The sequence below is a fragment of the Equus przewalskii genome, chromosome 3 (assembly GCF_037783145.1).
Source record: "Equus przewalskii isolate Varuska chromosome 3, EquPr2, whole genome shotgun sequence".
In the NCBI taxonomy this organism is placed as follows: Eukaryota; Metazoa; Chordata; class Mammalia; order Perissodactyla; family Equidae; genus Equus; species Equus przewalskii.
This window is the reverse complement of record NC_091833.1, coordinates 44882998-44897383: the sequence shown is the minus strand read 5'-3', so window position 1 is coordinate 44897383 and position 14386 is coordinate 44882998. Positions and strand designations below refer to the sequence as shown.

General features: G+C 37.1%; 1 protein-coding gene across 1 annotated transcript in view; it reads left to right on the top strand.

Moving 5' to 3' along the window:
• GRID2 (glutamate ionotropic receptor delta type subunit 2) overlaps nucleotides 1–14386 on the top strand; it is a 1375518-nt gene that overhangs the window by 1140510 nt on the left and 220622 nt on the right. Inside the window, exon 13 of the mRNA XM_070612619.1 lies at nucleotides 10367–10562. Coding sequence (XP_070468720.1) covers nucleotides 10367–10562 — 196 coding nt within the window. The remainder of the gene's footprint in view (nucleotides 1–10366; nucleotides 10563–14386) is intronic.

The window sequence follows — 14386 nt, the reverse complement described above, 5'->3', positions numbered from 1 at the left end:
GCCAGGATTTTTATTTTTAGTTAGAGTCATTAGAAACAAAGAATTTCCACCTTACTTTGACAATAATGTCTCGAGTCTTCAAATAGACTATTAAATTAGCCCTATTGTTATTCATGGTGACTTCTTTCTCTCTAGTTATTTCTTTCCACTATGAATAATTTGATAATGTGATTAATGTTTTGACCTTTTTAAAAGACCTTATAGGGAAAAAATTACAAATTACTATTGATCCTCACTTGAATGCACACTGTATTTTATTTGGGTCATTGTTTCATGTAGTAATATTATGTATTATTGTATAGCAACTTGTTAGTGGGCCATATGTGAGATAGTGATCAATGGTTCAATGTCATCCTTGGAAGGTATACTGAATAAAGTTTTTTTCCATAAGTCAGCACTGGCCCTGATTCTAATTAACATTTTCAGTGTCGATTTGAAGTATGGAATAGGGAGTAAGCTTATTAAAAATGCAGATTACTTTATATTGAGTAGGGGTGATTATTGACTAGAACCACACTGTAAGAATTCATAAGGACCTTGACAAATTAAATAAGGTGATCAAAAGTGAGATGAAGTTGAATAGGGACAAATATGTGATAATCCACTAAGAGATGGAAAAAACAAACTGTGTATGTGTGTGTGCACCTATGATAGTTCTAAATTTGAGGATGAAGGCAGTTTCAGAATAAAACATCTGTCAATTATAAATTTGAAATGTAGCATTGGTGTTTAGAAGGAAAATGACCAAAGTCACCTAGCAGTGTAAAAGTTGTTCAGGCCTTTAAAGGTTACCATGACCTATTTATAAGGCCCCAAAATTATGCAAAATTTACAGTAAAAGAAAAAAAGATGACTTAGTTAATAAGAATGTAAAAAAGTGAGTAATAGATGCTGTGTGTAAGAACTAAAGGAATTTAGCATTTACCTCAGCAAGGGGAAAGCTAAAGAATAACAAGAAGAAGTGTTTTATTACATAAAGAAATATTGGACTGGAGGTGGTGAGTAGCTATTGTCCATTTTCACTGAGAACAAAATGAGAGGCTTAAGTGAAATAGGAGAGTTTTAGGTTAGGCATGAGTAAGGACTTCCTGATGTTAAGCTTTCTAAGTCATTAAAGTGCCTTAGGAAGAAAAATAGTGTCAGTTTTGGGGGATGGTTTATATGTCATTAAGATATGTAATCGAATTACGTGATACCTCCAGGAACTCTTTCAACCCTCTGCTGTTATGATTGTATTAGGATTCTTAACACTATTTGGAAATTTGTTGATCCTCAGAGAAATTCATGGGAATTAGTCAAGTCCTTCCTGTATTTTCAATGATATAAGAACATAAAAATCCACTATTCTCCTATTGAACTCTGTTGAATTATTTGAGGACCTTGTCTTAACATAAATTTTACAATCAGCTGACAGTCAATGGTGAGATAATGAAATACTAACCATACAAATTTAGGATAATCCCATATTTGTTCATAGTGTCTTGGGGTAGAAATATCACATCTTTTCCATGATATTTCACAAAGAAACTGCATGTGCTTTGTATCATACACAGGAAAATTGCAGAGAATTGAATTCATAGAATTTTATAATGGAGTTTTGCTTACTTAGTGTATATATCTATATCTATGTATCATGAAAGGCTACTTTATTTAACTAATAAGCCATTTAAAATAGAGGACAGGATCATAAATGATAATTCTGTCAGCAGGTGGAAAAAATATAATTTCTTCCACATAGCAGGATCCATGACATGACAAAATTAGTTCTTAGCTTGTAACATGGGTCAACAAGTCAGACAAGCCAATCGGATTTTCAGATGACTATTTTTTTACATTGGTATAGCGCTGTCATTTTGGAGAGAGTTTAACAATCTTTTTCTTGATTATGCCTAACAGCAGTAAGAAGGACAGAGCATTTACATCTTCCTTTGGGTTCTCTAAAATGACCTACAATATCCACAAGCCTGATCAACTTTTAAATGTCTATGGGAAACACAAGTCTCTCCAAGCACAAGACAGTGTTTTCCTAAGTAGTCCACGACATCTGCTTTCTCAAGTGCATCTATTTCATATGAATTTCCAATATTACCTGTGACCGTCCTCTCTATAGCACATGGCAGATGGGGTCCCCCTGACTACTGTATGGGGCAGAGGGTGCTGGAAATATTCCTCAGTCTTAGAAGACTGGAGAGTCATCTGCTGGGCTGTAATCCTCCATGCTTAGTAATCCACCATGTAGAGACAGTGTTCAGAAAGGACAGGTGTCTTCCTCATGAGTATACCTACACACTTTTTCTAGACCAAGCACACTTGAAATTGTGATGGATATTGAAATAGTTCTTAAAAATAAAGATTGAATAAGTATTCTAAAGAGGTTCAGAGCATGAAGACCCGAAGCTGTCCTTTATCTAATTTATTGCGTTGTGCCACATAAGGGCGGGTTTGAGGCCAGGTGAAGATGCAGGATGGGAGCAGGGAGAGAGACAGAACAGAGGGATGGAGAAGGCTGCCCCACTGAGGCCTTATTCAAGCGTGTCACATGGAGCCACCCTCTTCCACTGGTCCTCCACAAATCCTCAATCCTCTTTGGTCCTCGTATGGCTCCTCTTACAAAGCACCCTCTCCCTCCAGGGGGCCTCCACTGGGAAACTCTCCCTGTCCCCACAATTAAAGGAGTCCTAGCCCTCTGCCCTGCCTGGTATCATTCAAACTTGTTGGCCTCAGAATTCAGGCTTCTGCTGTCTTGAGAAGGAAAACATTCTGTACCGTCAAAGGAAGGAAGACACGATCACTTCAGTGCAAGTACATTCTCTCCACTAGGCATAGCTGTGGCTGGGTTCCTCTTGAATTATCTTGCCCCATAAATTATACTCAGGCTGTACAATCTACTCTTCTATGAGAGAATCATATTTCTTCCACTAATGTGACTTTGGCCTTAATCTTTTCAAAATAAGAAAACTAGGATTATTGGGCTAAAGAACATTCAACTCTTTCCTGAGCTGCTTTCATTAAATAATGGCACCCCTCATGCATTTCAAGTAGCTCTCACTGAGCTCTTCAGTGCGGACTGAGCCATCTGCAAACCAAGTTTTCCTCTGACATCAAGGAGTGTGAGAGTCCTGCTTACCCCACCATTTACCCTTGATACCCTTAAATTTCATCAGACTTTCTTTACAAACTTGTATCTGAGGAGTTTGGGAAACTTCACTGAGGTGGAGTTATTAATATGCAGAATGTGGTTTCTGCAAGGACAAGTTGCCCTTGGCTATGCTGCAAATAGGAAGGTGGAAAGCCTTCCCGTGCTGCTTATGCTGTTCTCCTCTAAGTGGAGCATACATAGTCTCCTTTATTTAAATACTCAACCCTCGAAATAAAAAATCCTACAATCCAATTTTCTGAAATAATACTTAATATTACCAAAGGTATCCGTGCTCCTTGTTCTGGTAATTGTCTCTTCTTTAGCTACTAAAACCATGAATTCTTTTATATGTGTTAATCATTTCCGTTAGCAGAGTTAGTTGAGCCTTTTTCTTCAGTGTTCCAGCTTGCTTCTGGTATTTGTGTCAGAAGGCTCTCATCAAACCCACCACTACTCGTCAGCTCTGTCTCCACTGTGCTTCAGCAAGTATCCTTTTCAGGAACAGACCTTCCACTTTGCACCGCATCCAACATCTACCAGAATCATGCGCTATAACCTCAGCTTTTCCAGATACTTTGCTTCAGTCTTACTTGTTTGGGTTTTCTTTTTATTTGCTCGCTTCTGAATTTATGTATTTTACATATATGGCAAAATGTCTTGACAAGAAATTCACTGGTGGTCCAATAAGGCCTTCACAGCTGATTTAGCTACAGGGGAAATCTCCAAAGCTCCCTTAAAAGGAGGGGGAAGGTGTTAACTACAATATACTGCTGGCCATGATTAGTCACCCACAGAGTGAATGCCTGGTAATGTGTAATAAAAATCCCATTTTTATGCAATGCCAGTTAAACGGGAATGCTGGCTTTCCAAGATGGAAGCAGCTTTCTAGTAAAGAAGAGTAGCCGAAACAAATGGGCCTCATGGATTGCTTTTTTCCAAACTCTAGGCTGCGTTCTGAGTTTCAAAGATGAGTAATAAAAAATATATGTATCTCATCAGAATCAGGAATGTGTATTCTAATGAGGTAAACAAAGAAGTAAAATTTCGTAACACAAAGCTAAAATGCGAACATATTCTAAGTGTTACAAGATCACTGAAGACGCAGTTGAGTTTGATCTTGAAGGGAAGGAATTCACCAGGTAGACAAGAAAACATCTTATGCTGAGAGAACACCTGCTGGGCAAGGAGTGATGAAATGGTATGTTTGCCTCTAAAGTGAATATGAATGAGGCAAAAGCTTGATTCTGAGAATGGAAAAAAAAAAAATTAGGCCAAATTTTGGAAGGCTCTTGAATGCTGTGGCATTTTAAGGATTTTCTAAGAGCAGTGGGGTCCATAGGAAGTGTTCAAATAAGGCAGGGATAGGGTCAGGTTTGCATGTCAGAAGAACACTTTAGCTGTGGTATGGAGGATGGATTAGAGGTAAGTGAGAGTAGAGTTAGGGAAATAACTTTCTAGTAGAAGTGATAAGTGTATTGGCAATGGAAAGGCAAAGAAGTGACAGATTTTCAAGATTTAGGTGGTAAAATGTACAGAACTTGATAAGAGATTAGATGGGTGGGGGAGTTAGAAAGACCATCAGTGAGGAAGAGGGCTTAAGCTGAGAATGAATCTAATTGTTGGGAAAAATAAAGAGATGGCAATTCCAGAACTCATAACAGAGAGCAAAGTAATAGTAATAGTAGTAATAAAATTAATAATTGCAACTACCAGTAACTGAGCACTTCCAGTGTTAAGTACTAAGCTAAGTGTTTTTTATCAGCATCTACTTCAAACTTCCAGATACCTTATTATAAAATTATTATTTCCCCTATTTAATAGAGAAAAAGATTGCAATTTGGAGAAGTTTAAGTAATTTGTCCAAGGAATGAAGTTTAAATCTTTATATCTTCCAAACCCACGTTTTTAGAAACTAAGAGGTTGCCCAGTGCACAGCTGTCAGCAGTATATCTCGGTGGCAGGCTTGACTTACCTGACCACCTCCATTCATTTTCCAACAATTTCTCCTGCTTCTTGGGTCTCAGAGACACTAATTCTCACTCTGCTGGCCCTCTATTATAGCAAATTAGTTGTTCTTTTAAGTTTTAAATTTTAGAGCACTTTTTCTGCTGGAAAACCTACCTCTGTACTCTACCCACGATAGCTCTCGGCCGCTGCAATCAGGAACAGCAGTGGGCACCAGGCGAGCTCTTTATGTGGTTGCTGATGGACTCTTGGAGCTACAACCATATCTGTCATTTGGCAGATACTGAAGTCAACATCCAGAGGAGGAAACTGGGGAGAGAGGGTGAGAGAAAGAACCTGCACTGAGTTGGAGGACACTTTTAATACACCCTACTTGTTTGTCTCTCTTCCACGGTCAGCCCCTTCACTTGAAGCATCTAGCACCTAGCCTATCAACCATGGTCCGTTTTTCTCCCCTTGAAGAAAAGTCCCTTCTGATATGATACCTGGAGTTGACTTGTTCCATTCCATCAAAAATGGGATTAGACTTCAATTCCCCAGAGATAGAACTGGCAGCTCTCTCGTGTTGTTTGTTGGTGAGCATTCCACACAATCAAGCTCAAATGTTTAAAAAAGAAAGAAAAGAAGGAAGGAAGGAGGGTTGGAAGAAAAGAAGGAAATAGAGATGGAAAAGAGAGGCTTATGAGAATTATTTTAAAATGTATGTGGGTAAGCTATTCTGTTCTTAAATAGGTAAAAATATGAGTCAAAGTTCACTGAAGAGGGGATAGATAGATTTTTAACTAGCTGACAATTTTACAAACGTTAAGTTGCAACACATTCATCGTAACAATTTCATTAACACAAAGTCATATAAATGTCCCAAAGAATTTGCTATGAAGAAAGTTATGACCATTTAGTATCATAGATTCATACAGTCTGGTACTTGGAAAGGAAATAGACAGTAATTCAACTTCAATTCATGAATCTCTTCTTCGACAATATTTGTAAGGGGTCATCCTGCCACACACACAAAAATCCATTAGAAATCATTAAGTTGGGCATGATAAGGATAGGAAACATTATATTAATAATCTTCATATGGAAACAATAGATAACTTGATCAAATGCTGATGTAACAGTCCTCTTATCATCACTCTTTGAGGAGGACAATGTTATTCTCTCCATTGATAGTTGAGGAAAGTAAGAATAATAGGGGCTAACATCACACAGCTCACAAAAAACAGATCCACTTGACTCTAAAATCTAACCTACCCATCCAGTGTCAAAGCTATTGCTATCAGGTATATCTAATATCAGACCATCACATTCATCAAAATTAATTTTCAGTGCTTGAAGGGTTTTGTTTATTCTTCTCATAGAGAGGGTTAGCAATCAGCCTAGATCCACCCAGCTTCCAAAAATCTACTTTTACAGAAGTGCCCTAAATTACAGTTTCTCGGTCTATGTAATGTTCATGCTAATAACTAAACATCACTTACCTATTAGCTCTCAGTATTGTTTAGTAACCCTGGGTTGCTAGTTGTATAGGACACCAGTTTGAAGAGTAAAAGAAGACCCTTAGTAAGAAGTTGGGAAAATAAGGCTGATTCAAGTGGCAAAGCATCTTCTTTCTTTTGTAATTCACCACTTAGAGCTATGGACACTCACACTTTTTACTTTGTGTGCACGAGCTGGGGTATGGGGTTGGCAGATGAGGGCTCAGGTTGAATAGACTCTCAGAGTGATCATTTGCTGAGTTCTGAGTGACTATATGAGGGTTTTGTGTGGTGAGGAGGAGAAATGGAATATAGTAGTATGAATATGTTCACAATACACTCTTTTCTGGAATGCTCTAAATTTTCCCATTCTTTCTGCTGTCTGGATAAACACTGCCAATTGTTAAAAAAGAAATGTCAATGTTTGTCATGGTTGATTAATTTATATATTAGATACTTATTAATTATTTTAGAATTGTTTTGCATTTTAAAACAATGATTGGACATTTCTAAACAACATCCACTCAGATATTGACCTTCAGATACAGTTTTTTGAGGATTACCACTTGTAGAATAACCTACTAGACTTCTTTAAGGGCTCATAATATAGATGTTAGCATTTCTGCTACTCTTGCTCTAAACTCTTATTAGCATGCAAATAACAAAATGGCCTCTTATAATAGGCACTCCCTTTCTGTGTTGGGCTCCTAAAACAGTCTTCTCTCTCTACCATAGCTACCTGTGCTCATTTCATTTTCCTTCATTTTATTTTTGTCACCTTTGGTACTATCTTGCTGTACTATAATGGAATAATACTGAATCAGATAAGCTGTAATTTTTATTGCCAGCATAACTCAAGGCAAATTTATAAGCTGAACTTGATATCAGAAATGAAGCTAGAGGGAATATGCCTTTGTTCTAAGTTAGAAAATGCTCTCTATTCTAAATTTCAAGTACATTGAAAATAAACTACCCTTTTTGGAATTAAGAACTTCACACAGACAATATATTAAGATATTTCTCTAAAAAATTTATTGTGGGGGCCAGCCCAGTGGCATAGTGGTTAAGTTCATGCACTCAGCTTCAGCGGCCCAAGGTTCACAGATTCAGAATCCAGGCACCAACCTAACACCCCTCATCAAGCCATGCTGTGGTGGCATCTCACATAAAATAGAGGAAGATTGGCATAGATCTTAGCTAGTGACAATCTTCCTCCAGCAAAAAGAAAAAAGTTGGCACTAGATGTTAGCTCAGGTCCAATCTTCCTAACACACACACACACACAAAAAATTATTATGTACAAAACCATTTCACCAACTAAACTGTTTGTATTATAATTCTATATTCAGCTTGTAAAGCTAACATTTATGGCAATGCTATATCACAGAAACCTGATTATATTAAAGATCCCAACATTTGATCTCGATTTTCTTTTCATGGAAAGCTAAGAGGCAGCATTAATTTATTTAGCAGTATTTTACCAGTATGACTATTTGAGCAAACCTGTTATATATTTAGATATAGGCATAAAAAAATTTCACCCCTAGACTATGATCTCTCTGCCACCAAATTGAAGCCTTTTGATAGCCATAACCAAGACTGATCGCTGGGACTACCCAGCAGCAAGTGGCGAATCCTGTGCCCAGACAGTTTCTGATGGACCCTAATAAGCCTTCTCCAGCCATAAACCTTCAGGCTTTAGATGGTGCAAGATCTGTACATCTACCAAGCCTTGGCCCTTGTATTTATAGAAATTCAAGGAATGAGGCCTGCTATTACAACCTGTATCGAGATGTTTCATTTCTTTCCCCTATGTCACTACTTAAGAGCATCCTCCACTAAACACTGGGAAATATGGTAAAATGTTAATATTTTGAATACATTTTTATTCCTAGTACTGGAAACAGCAGTAAATGAGAATTAAATTGCTCTTTTGAAACGAAATTTTTATTGCTATGTTATTTCCAAGATAATTATGATATGTCCCAGGAGAAAATGCCCTGTCACTCTGGTGTTAAGTTGCACACTAGCTACTTGTAGTTCACTTTTATTCCTGCTCTTGCCCTCAATTTTTGCTTATTCTGTCACTTTACCTTATCTTTTACAAGTGGTAGAATTAGTTCAATAGCTGTAGAAGATTCCAGAAAATTCTTCTTTTCAAATAATCCTTTTTAAATGCATCATTTTATGCAGCAGAAGTGTATAGCAAAAAGGAATTATCATGGTGGTTTCCACAGAGAAAATGATATACACCAACAACATAAAACTCAGTAAAACTCAAATTAAATTTTGCTGAAAGTTACCGTTAGAAATTGGCACAAATACTCCTCTAACAAATACAGCCCATAATTTATTGTTTGCAATACAATTTTACACATGACAGAAACTAGTGATCTGCAAGATTATTCCCAATACCCTTACAAAATACTGGTTTTGGTTGCAAAGAGCACCCCCCCCCCCCCCCCCGCCCAGGAAATTTTTAGCAAACTCCATCCAGACACACACCAAAAGGTCAGAGGTATACATTACATGAGATTCATGGCCCATGGTTGTCAAGGGCTGTGGATGTTTATTCTTGTTCAAAATGTGGTATAGTGTTTCAAAGCATCTGCTCCCATTCCCAGGGGTTAGCGAGTTTGAAGCGTGCCAGCATTTAATTTTGAACAATATGCCAAAGACACATATTTGTTCTTAAGCGTCAGTCATTAGAGTTGGGTGCCTATACAAATTCAATGAGTTCCAGTGGAGTAGTAATTAGTTCTCCAAGTTAGAAAGTATAAAGTGGCTTAGACACTGAAATGAAGGAAATCAACCACCAATCTAGAGATGGATAACAGGAGACGAGTAGATACCATGTGTACCTCAAAGACTGATTTGAGAATCCTGGAGCATTATTCTGTAAAAAAGAAAGCTGAAAACATATGCAGCTTCCCAGATGCATGAAATTTACTCTATCTGAATACAAATAGAAGTCACACACACACACACACACACACACACACACACACACACACACAGCCCTAAAGCAAATGTAGCGAAGGAAATATAGATACAAGAGTAAGCATCCTACAGTAGAAACAATATGGACTTGGGAGCCAGAAGATCTACATATGAATCCTATCTCTATCCCTCACTGACTGTGCCACACTGAGCAAGTCAGTTCTTCTCCCAACTTAATTTTCCTCATCTATAAAATGGGTGAAATAGTTCTGAACATGAGGCATTGCTGTGAGGATAATATTTGTCAGTAGACTGGCATTTATGTAGTGGCCAGCCAACAAGTAACTACTATCATGAATACTAATTTTTACGTATACACTTGATCTCAAAACATGTTGTTTATGTAAAATGTAATTATTTTATAAAAATATTTAAGCCTTATCACCTGAAAGGATATAGGTTTAATGTTTATAACATTGAATTTTTTTAAAAAACCAAATGACTATATGATTATCTAGCAATCTAATTTAATTTGTCTTTGCTTTGATAAGATTGCTAGATTTTTTTCATAGTGAAGGGTCACCAAAAAAAACATTACCTTACTGATAGAAATTGTCACCTTTCCTTCAGTAATGATTTTGTCTTCTCATGATTTGTTACAGTACTGTATACCCTAACAGCAATTCTCCTTGTATATGACATCTTAATATTAAGAAGCAAGAAAATAAAAGGAATTTGACATCCTTATCTTCACATTTATTGCCAATTGCCTCCCTTAACTTTATTTCCACTTGAAAATATTCAGTGCTCTCTATTGTGTTTCTCTTCTCTCCCAATAATCAAGGTCTCTCCAGGACCTTTCCAAGCAAACAGACATCCCTTACGGCACAGTCCTGGACTCCGCAGTGTATGAGCATGTCCGCATGAAGGGAATGAATCCTTTTGAGAGGGACAGCATGTATTCCCAAATGTGGCGGATGATCAACCGAAGCAATGGATCAGAGAATAATGTTCTGGAGTCCCAAGCAGGCATCCAAAAGGTACTGGTCATAGTTCTTCATTCATAGTCTACCATTTTGTCTCTCATATTGAAGTTGCTTAGTTGAGATTGGGTTATTTCTTTTGTTTTTATTTTAACTTTGACATAGAGTTTTCAGTTAAATTATACCTTCTTTTGATTTAAAGAAGATTTTGAGATGATTCAGTGCACCAGTAGAGGGAATTCAAAGCCCTCTCTGGTGTGTCTAATGGACCTGTTTCCAAAGGATTTCCAAAGCTAGAAAACATGACCTGGTATTTTGTTCAGAGCAGGGTCAGGGACGTATACACATGGGGACTGAAAAGGTTTTTCAAATCCCGTTCCAAATATCATACAGGTTATCCAGTTCTTTCAAATGACTCAGGGTATTTTCTACACTGCACTTGTTTTTAAACGAAAGCCTTATCTTTACTTGTGATTATGTGAAGCTATCTGTGAGTAAGAGTTAATCTTGTCAACAAATAAGTTTCCTACAAATGTCTGTTTCTATTTCCAAAAGTGAAAATCTGTATTTATATCTTATTTTTATATAACAATCACTTAAAAGTTACTTTCCCAAAAAAAAAGGCTTAGAAAGCCCTTTTTGTGGAAAACATGAAGCTAGTTTTTATTCTGGGCTATAGTTTATAAACATGTATAGAAGCAATTCTTCCTCAGGCTCTATCAACTTCCGTGAGAAAACTGAATGATTTTTGCTTAAAGTTGTCTCCAGTGGTTAGTACAGTGAAAATCACAATGATTGACCTTCAGTAAATAATTGTGGAATGAATGAATGAATGTCAACTACAGCAGAAATGGTGGTATTCACTTTTTCTTTGTAACCTTTAACAGCAGACTAATTTCGACCCCAAGTCTAAGTTCCTTGTTCAAAAGGCAAACTCGATGCCTTATTGGAGAACATTTCGATGACCGTAAAAATTATCCTGCTACAGGTTCTAGCATTATTCTGTGCCTTTCCTATGATGTCCTTTACCTGCTGCTGCTATTGTTATGGTTCCCTGGTGTCAGCCTAGTAATTTTTGCAGTCACTACATTAGTATAATTATTTTGAAAACTGATGATGCTGACATAAACCTGTTTCCAAGTAGTAGTAAAGCCTTTAAGAAAGTGAATGGCCTTGAAATGTTAGCAATGACTGCTAACTCCTTCATCCTTGTTATATTCATCCCAGTTTCCCAGGGCCCAGGGATTGATCCTAAAATATTTATTTCTTGTTTTTGTCGAGAGGTCCACTGGCTCCTGGAAGTTTAATATGGCATCCGCCAATTACTGGGGGTGATGGGGAGGGCGGGTGAGAATGGGTGAGTGAATGGACCTATATGTTGTCTGGGGGAGAGGGGAGGGTAGACATTTTAGGATTTACTAGGTACTTATAGGATATAAATGAATTTAAACCTCAGCGTAAGTATACTGAATGGTTGTTAGAAGAGTCACTTTCCTTCATAGTGTCTACTGTTAAAAAGAATTTTGTTTTCTTGAGGATGAGTATAGATCGAAATTTGTAGTTTATATTTTTATTCCATTTTAGAAGCCAAAGATCCCACACTCTACAATCTCTTTCTATACTGTATCATTCCAGAGAAAATTTACTTTCTTTTCGCCAAGAAAATATACAGACAACCAATAAAATATTTTTTTTAAAACATACATATTCACTTATTTATTTTGTATGCACTCATTTTTGCTAAGTACCAGTTATGTACCAGTCACTGATCTAGGAACTAGAGGTAAACTCAACCACAGGGAAATGATCACTGGATTCATGACATATAGAGTCTGGTGAGAGAGAGAGAGAAAGAAACTAAAATACATGAGGACCAAACAAAATGATTTAAATTGTGATAAATGCTAGGGTGCTTTGTAGAAATTAAAGAGGAAATCTACTTGAGGAACAGTGATCAGGTACAGTTTCCTGAGGAGATAAAGTGTTAGCTATGATCTGCCTGATTAGGGGCTGGTCTTGTTGAAGAGAGAGAGACAAGCCTTCCAGACAAGGCTTAGCATAGGCACAGGCCTGAAGGTGCATTCAAGAAACCGATTCAAAATCAACATGAACTGGAGCCTGTTGAATCAGAGAACACAGAATGAAGTTAGTGAGCAGGGGATAGATTAAGAGGACCTTGCTGCCCTTGGTTAGGAATTTGGATTTTATTTGAATGGCAAAAAATGCTGCTGAAATAGGGGAATGTCATGATTCATTTTTATCTTTCAAGACGATCACTTCAGCTGATGCGTGGGGATTGAGTAAGAGTATGCAAAGCATGGAAATAGTGAGGCCATAAGAGACTCTTGTAACTTTCTGAAGTAGCCAATCAAGTGGATACATATAAGTAAGGTCTTGTTTTATTCTTAGGTTCTTATAAACACACACGACCCATATCCCTTACATTCTTTGTACTAATACAAACTGGGTACAGCTCCTACATCCTAGTATTTCCAAAATAATATATGAATCATAAAGATATAGGATATCAATTACCACATAAAAGCTTTAGGTAGTCATATATGTAAGATACGCACGTATATTTTCTAAGGGCTTCAGTATTGTTTAAGAAAATCTCTCCCTTTCCAAGTATGTACATACAGTTTCCTACATTTTGTGAGTCTTTTATTCTTTTGTTTTTTACTTTTATGTCTTTTAACCATATGGAATTTAATTTGACATTTGTATGTATGTAAAACTAAATTGTAAATATCCACACTGAGAAAATTCTAACCTGAGATTCGATGAAATAAAGGTGTTTTAGACTGGGCTATTGATAATTTTGCAGCCTGTGCTGTGAAATTTAGTTTATTATTATTTAGGTTTTACTACTTCTTTTTCTTTAAATATGTAGCCATTCCATTAGCTTTCACCTTAGATTGTTGTTTCTTATGCTGTTGTTAAATGTCATAAATATTTTAAAAATCTGTTATGAAGAACAGAAAGAACTCTCATCTTGGAGACAAACTATCTGGTTTTCTTTCCTGGTTGTTCCACTTCTTAACTGTATAACTTTGGGCAAATCACTTAAATCACTTGGCTTCTCTAAGACTTTCCTCATCTGTAAAATGACCACAGTGGGGGAATTAAAAGTCTGGGCTTTGCATGCACATCAACATGGATTTGAATCCAGTTTTGTTTTGTTTTGTTTTTGCTGAGGAAGATTTGCCCTGAGCTAACATTCATGCCAATCTTTCTCTTTTTGTATGTGAGCTGCCGCCACAGCATGGCCACTGACAAGTGGTATAGGTCCACACCTGGGAACTGAACCCAGGCTGCTGAAGCAGAGGGTACTGAACTTAACCAGTGGCCACAAGGGCTGGCCCCAGTTCATTTTTAAAAATAAAAAGTATAAATGTGACTAGTTACTTAACATCTCTGGGCTTCAAGATTTTCATCATGATGATAAGAATTTCTACCTTTTATGGGTTTTGTCACTATTTTAAAAAATAATACATGTAGAAGTATTAATAAATAGTGTGATTAGAGCCCTAAACTAATAAGACAGTCCTGAAGATTACCTGAGAGAATGTGTATGTGAGGGATTTGTAACTACAAAGCTCTATTTAATATTTCCTAAAGTTGTTAGCAAAAGTTCGGTCTCTGTTTCCAGTGTCAATCCAAATAACAAGAACAGAGTCTTGGGAGAAAAAGGAAAGCTTTACTTTGCCAGGCAGAGGGAGCAAAGCAAGGATCAGTGCCCCAAAAGTTGCTTACTCCCTGTTAAGAAATGAGTAGGGGTGTTTATTTGGGGTTTTAGGTAGGGGAGGGGGACCACAGACTTCTTGGTCAGCGTTTTCCCATCCACCTGTGTCTGGGGCTGCTTCCAGCAGAGGAGACAA